We start from the raw sequence: 6,448 nt of genomic DNA, 5'->3' as shown, positions 1-6,448 counted from the left end.
AGGAGCAGAGGTAGATTTTCTTCTACATCCAGTGCTTGTGTTGCCTCCCCAGCCTGCCAGCATCAAGTCCTGCTCGTGCTGAGCTCCCTTTTTGCTGCCCTGCTGTGCTGTGCTGACAGTGGGCTGGGCAGCAGGGCCAGTGGCTGGGTATGGGCTGTGTGGGAGGGAGAAATAGGAGAGTTTTCCTTGGAGAAGCTGACTCAGATCCTACAGACCTGTGCTGAGTGGGGGATTTTTTTGCCTTGTTTCCTTCCCAAAGTAAGATGAGGCTTTTCTCTGCATCATCATGGTAACACCTCCAGCTTCCCTCCCAGAGCAAGCTGGGATGATCCTGATCTCCATGGAGCCTCTTCCCAAGGCAGCCAGACTCCCTGTTTGCAGGGCTCTGCTTTCACCCAGAGCTGCTGCTGCACTGCTGGCCCTGAAGCTGTCTCACAAAGGGAGACTTTGCAAAGTGGCTGTCTCTTCCTCCCAGCACAGAAAATGGCATGTTTTCCAGGTGCCAGCACCAACTCCTGCAAACCCTCACCTGCCACGAGGCTTGGAGGGATTCAGGTGCTCCCTGGACGTGGTGCACGCTCCCCTGGGAGCGGAGAAGGCAGGAGGGAATCTGTCTCACTGCCCATTGTCAGTGTGGCCAGCAGGGCTGGAGCTGCCAGTGCCGCTGGGGGCCCTCAGCATTGGCCACAGAGGGGCCTCCCATCCCTGCAGGCCCATCACAAAGGGCTGCTGGAGCAGCTGCTTGTTGGAGAGGCCGTGCAGGACACGTTGCAGGGCTGCCCAAGGACACTTTGCAGTACCTATGGAGGGCACTGCTCCCCCTGGAACTCCTCAGGTGCTCCACAGGAAGTTTTTGCAGGCGCTTTTGCTGTAGCACCATGAGAAAGCAGCATTTAAATCAGAGAGAGAGGGGAAGAGCCTCAGGAGTCAGATGAGCTGGGCTGGGCTCCTTCCCTCAGCTCCAAGAGCTCTCACTCTGAGTCTCCTCCTTTTCTAAAAGCAGGAAGTTTTGAAACTTTTTAAAGGCAAGTTGTGCATCAGAGAGAATTTCTACTGCCAGGAGACATCCCAGGTCACTTTCATATAATGTACTAATTAATGCATTGACCCGTGAGGATGGGAGAAGATTTTCCCCATGGTCCCTGCACTGGTCAGTGGCATGGATGCAGGATGAGGTGAGGGTGATTCTGGCAGTGTTTGGGGAATAGGCCCCTCTGGCTACAGCTGCACTTTGCTCCAAGATGCTCTTCTGCATCCATTTCCATCTCATCACCTCAATCTCTCCTGTCTTCCACCCAGGCTTTCAGTATCCTGCCAGTGCCAGGTGTGCTGCAGCCAGGAGAGAGCCAGCAGGTCTCCTCCACCTTCTCTGGCCACCTCAGCAGCACCTGCAGTGTCCCGGAGCTGTGCCACGTGGAGGGAGGCCCCAGCTACGAGGGGCTGGTGCCCGGGGAGGCCTCACGTGTCAGCTCCTCCCTGAGCCCCCGGGAGATCAACTGTGGCTCTCAGGCCCCTCTGAGGGAGAGGTGAGTCAGCCTTCCATGGGCTCCTGCTCTGCCATGGGTTATTGTCCCTGCAGGGCTTCCCTGCTCCAAGGACTCTGAGCTCAGAGGTGCTGCATAGCAAGGGCCAGAAGCAGCACAGGGAGGGCCACTCTGAGCTCCCTGGCTGCCAAGAGAGGAAGGACCTTCTCCTGTTGAGACACAACATCTTCTTCTCTATTTGAGTGCTGAGCCCTCCTGGCTTAGCTGCTGCCTGCAGGAAGCTGGGCTCTGGGCTTGCCTTGGCACTGCCTCTAGAGGTGGCTTGAAGTGCATGGTGTTGAGTGGCATCTTCTTCATCATCTCCCTTCTTCACCAAAACAGTGGCATTGTGGTATGGGCAGGCGTGGGGCACAGAGCAAACCTTGCTTTGGGTCCTGCTCCTGCCCCAGATGAAGCCCTGGCAATGCTGATCTGCCAGGGTTCTCCTTATGGTGGGACAGCAGCCAGAAAAGCTCATGTCCTTTAGGCTCCCCTGCATCTGCAGCCGTGGGCAAGCACAGGAGAAGCTCAGCTCCAGCAAGGCAGCCCAGCTCAGGACACACAGGCCCAGGGTGGAGCTGGGAGTGGAGGCTGCTTCAAGCCAGCCTGTGCATCAGGACTTCTTCAGGCCAGCCTGAAGTTGGTTTCATGGGGAGGAGAGGGACGAGGCTGCTTCCAGTGGTTTCCACGGCAGCCAGCACTGGTTTGCTTGGTCACAGCTGGGCTCCAGCAGGAAATCTGGCTGACAAGAGCCTGCCTTGCAGGAGAGGAGTTCCTGCAGCCTTTGCTTTCTGACTGATAGCATTGTTCTCATGAAGGAGCAGGCTAGGAGTCATTAAAACCGAAGGTCACGGACAGAGACTCTCTAACTAATTAAAGTTAGGCAGTGGTGTGTTTATTAACACTGGCAGGCACCAGAGCCGTCCCTAAAAGGCGCGACCGCGCTGTCCAAGGTTCTTTGCCCTCTCTTTATTGCCCAAGATCTTACATACAATACATCTGCACAAGCCCAGCACCTCCCATCCCCGCTCTGTATTCAAATGAGCTCATTGGTCCTTCACACCTGTGCAATTCCTCCCTTGAATTGGGTCTCGAATTGGGTCTCGAATTGGGTCTGTGGTCTTAAGGGATGAAGTCAGGAATGTCTTCATCAGGTCTCTGTGACCCTCTGGCACGATCCAAGGTCCCCTGCTTAGTGACTGATTGACATCAATCCCAGGTCCTAAGCATTGTTCTCCTGGTTTCAAGATGTTCTTATAACAGTTCACTTCCTCCACTTCCTTCTAGAAAGAAGCTCCTCATGGTAAACAATAGAACAATCAGCTCCGGCTTAAGCATCTCATAATCATTAACCTATGGTCTGCCTATCTAACTTACATCCTGATCAATGGGAATTGCTTCTAAGCCTCAGCTGAAATCTGAACTCTTTAAAATCATGCTTCAGCTATGCCCAGGAGGAAGGGGGCTGAATGAGCTGAGTAAGAATTGTAGGAGAGATGAGCAGATGTCAGCAATCTGTGCTCTGCTCTAAACTGGGAAGCCAAGAGACAAAGGGCGTTTTCAGGCAGCAGCACAGAGAGCTGCTGGATCAGCCTTGGGCAGGGGCTGGAGGGGTCTGGCTGTGCCTTCAGAGGGAGCTTGCACAGTCAAGACCTTATGATGGCAAAGCTGAGGTTTGGCTGGGCCTGGAGGTCCCCTTCCACCAATGGCCTCACTTGGGATGTTCCCAGCCTCTGTGGGTTGAGGAGAATTCATGGAAATGGCCTCAGAGTCAAGGAATGAAGTGCAGGGCCAGCCAGGACTAGGGAGCCCAAGTTTCTGGTAGGGACTCTCAGCCATGTTTTCTATTTTGTCTGCAGAAGGGAGCTGAAACAGTCAGCTAAAAAGCTTGAGGAGGAGGCAAAAGCCTTAGAGGAGGAAGAGAGGCGGAAGGATGAGGAGAGGCAGAAGAAGGAAAAGAAGGGTGTCTCTGTGGGAAAGAAACCTCCGAAACCAGAGAAGGGGAAAGCCAAGACCCCAGAGAAGAAGGAAACCAAAATCCCAAAAAAGGAAACCAAATCCCCAGAGAGGAAGAAAACCAAAATCCCAAAGAAGGAAATCAAAATCCCAGAGAAGAAAGAAACCAAGGCCCCAGAGAAGAAGGAAAACAAAATCCCAGAGAAGAAAGAAACCAAGGCCCCAGAGAAGAAGGAAACCAAAGCATCAGAGAGGAAGGAAACCAAAATCTCAGAGAAGGAAACCAAAATCTCAGAGAAGAAGGAAAGCAAAGCATCAGAAAGGAAGAAAGGCAAAGTATCAGAAAGGAAGGAAACCAATGCATCAGAGAGGAAGGAAACCAAAACCTCAGAGAAGAAGGAAAGCAAAGCATCAGAGAGGAAGGACACCAAAGCCCCAGAGAGGAAGGAAAGCAAAATCCCACAGAAGAAGGCAGCCAAAACCTCAGAGAAGAAGGAACCCAAAGCCCCGAAGAAGAGGGAACCCAAAGCCCCAAAGAAGGAGGAACCCAAAGCCTCAAAGAAGGGGGGAACTGAAATCCCAGAGGACCCAGCTGAGCTGGAGAACTCTTTCTTCTTTATTCATGCAACTCATTTTACACAGTTTGAAGGACCTTGTGTGCAACTTTAGTTAGTTCAGAGATTTCTTATCAGTTATTCTATTATTGGTTAATAAAATAGATTTTACTTGTGCATCAGATCTCTCTATTGTATTGTTTACCTGTTCTCTTCACTGATTCTCATGGGACAAATCCCTTGTTGTTGCAGGTGCATTTGTTTTTCACCCTCAGAACAGATTGCTCACAAAGTCTCATTCTCACAATAGCTTCACATGGGAACTTGTAACTGCTTAGCTGCACTCAGAAGTGATGGCAGGCCAGCTATTAACATGGCAGAACAAGGCCTGATTTCATAGGGCCTTTCTTTTATCATTATTCTACCTGTCTATGACATCTCCCCCTTTTCGTTCATTTAAAAAAGGCTCCTATGTTCTGATGTTGAAACAGCTCACTCTTGTGAGGGTATTATCTCATCAAGGTTATCACTGGTTATCTGTTAGATATGGGATAAGATAAAAGACCAATTACAATCAACAAAACTTACCAAATTCTATCAAGTCATTGTCACAGGGTTTTGCAGCATGAGAAGACAAAAGAATAATGTCCAATGTCTCTTAGGGAAATGGAAAGAAATGACCATTGTTTCCAATGAGTTGAGAATTATGAGAAAGTCTATGAGCTGGAAATGTTGATCTTTGACATCACTGAATGTCCTCCTGGGTGCTGGAACAGGGAATAACTGGAGAAGGTTCGTAGGAGCTCTGTACCGTGAGGATGCCAGGAGGCTTTTGTTGGCAAATTGCCTCTGTCAGTTTCCAGACACAGCCATGTCTGGGCAGTCCTCCTCCTGTTCCTGCCCTGGCCACAAAGGCTGCAAGGAAACCTTTTAAGCAAAGGCTGCAAGGTGATGAGGTTATTTCTCTTTGCACTGGGCCTCATTTTTTCAGAGCTGATCAGTATCTGATGGAATGAACAGGTGACTGCTTTGAACTGCTGCTGATGAAACACAGGCACATCTTCTCCTGAAGTTAATGAATCAATCAGGCTTCACTGTGGTGAAACACTCAATTGGGATTTAGATGTGATGATCTTTTTTCCAAATTTCTCATGTACATATTGCATTATTCAAAATGATTAGTCGTCCAAATTTCTCATGTACATATTGCAGTATTTGAACGTTCTTACGGCATTCATTCCCTTTCTTTATTGTTTTTTAAGAATGAGATGCATGTATTTTGTTATGAGTATGAAGAAACATCATAGCAAAATAATACATGCAGTGGACAAGAAACTTAGAGCAATTAGGAATAATATGGATACAACAATCAGGAATATTTCAAATAGCAGACAAAGCTAACAACACAGGTGGAATTAGGTAAATAGCAATCTCTGCAATAATGTACCATCATCCCAGAGTCTGCAAACAGCTGACAAACCTCGATTCAGGGGGGACTTGGAGAATTATTTCCAGATAATAATTCCCAAGCTGCCTTTAAAAAGAGTTCAACTGTCATATCTAGAGAGTCAAATTGCCAAGTCAAAACAACTCAAATCTAGTTTTGATGCAGAAAACATCTGGGTCTGTTGGCAGTTCCCATCCAGGAAGAGCAAAGGCCTGGCCACCACCCAAGCCCAAATGGGAGAGAATTCCCTAAACGTCATTTAAAACAAGGCTCTTGAGAATAGCACTTAGGAGTAAAGGTCTAGGGGTGACAGACTAATGAACCATGCAAGAGCTGTCTCCTCCAAAATTCCCTCAGCACAGAGATGCTTTAAACCCAGCAGAATGTTGGAGTGGTTCTGTAATAATAATTGGGGCTGCATCTGATTAGAGTAGATGTCACAATGCCATCAGTTTAGAGGAGGCTTCCCACAAAGCTGAGATATCATTTCTTGGAACTCTGAAAAATACTTAAAAATGATGAGGCAGCACTGGGTCAAACCATAGAGCCAGAGTGCGGAGCCCAGCCAGAGGGGTAGTCTGGTCTGAGAGATACAGAAGCAGCTAGAGAACAAAAGGAGGATCCTGAAATGACACGTGTCTTGTAGATAATTACACCAAAAGATGGTAAAGCATATGAAAAGCTGGCTATAAAAACAGTAATACAAAGATTGATGTATTTATGACAGAATAAATGCATCAAAGGAAAACACTGAACAGCTCACTAGTAAAATTTATGATACCTCAGATTAAATAACACTCAAACCTGACAGAAATTTATTTGGACAGCGCTAGAGCTTAGCAAGAGGAACTTAAACTCAGCCCTAAAAGGATTTCAAATTAAATTCATTATCACCTTAGTAGAACAAAAAGCACACTCAAGAGAACTCAAAGTTAATTACTATTAATACCAAACATAACTGGACCCAT

General features: G+C 48.1%; 2 protein-coding genes across 2 annotated transcripts in view; both read left to right on the top strand.

Moving 5' to 3' along the window:
* LOC139604468 (zinc finger protein 391-like) overlaps nt 1–6,448 on the top strand; it is a 200,497-nt gene that overhangs the window by 170,246 nt on the left and 23,803 nt on the right. The gene's annotated exons all lie outside the window — the stretch shown is intronic.
* LOC139604445 (axoneme-associated protein mst101(1)-like) lies at nt 1,164–4,148 on the top strand. The gene is made up of 3 exons (XM_071455600.1): nt 1,164–1,175; nt 1,300–1,526; nt 3,383–4,148. The coding sequence occupies exons 1-3, from the start codon at nt 1,164–1,166 to the stop codon at nt 4,146–4,148; spliced, it is 1,005 nt and encodes a 334-aa protein (XP_071311701.1).

This window comes from Agelaius tricolor, unplaced genomic scaffold, assembly GCF_023055355.1.
Source record: "Agelaius tricolor isolate 1412-34295 unplaced genomic scaffold, bAgeTri1.0.p SCAF_51, whole genome shotgun sequence".
NCBI lineage: Eukaryota > Metazoa > Chordata > Aves > Passeriformes > Icteridae > Agelaius > Agelaius tricolor.
Note: the sequence above shows the minus strand (reverse complement) of the source record. Positions and strands in the feature narration are given on the sequence as shown.

Excerpts from the sequence above, each read along its gene's own strand:
- LOC139604445 (XM_071455600.1), top strand. Across the intron at positions 1,527-3,382 it reads CAGGCCCCTCTGAGGGAGAG|AAGGGAGCTGAAACAGTCAG; the intron begins GTGAGTCAGCCT and ends TTTTGTCTGCAG.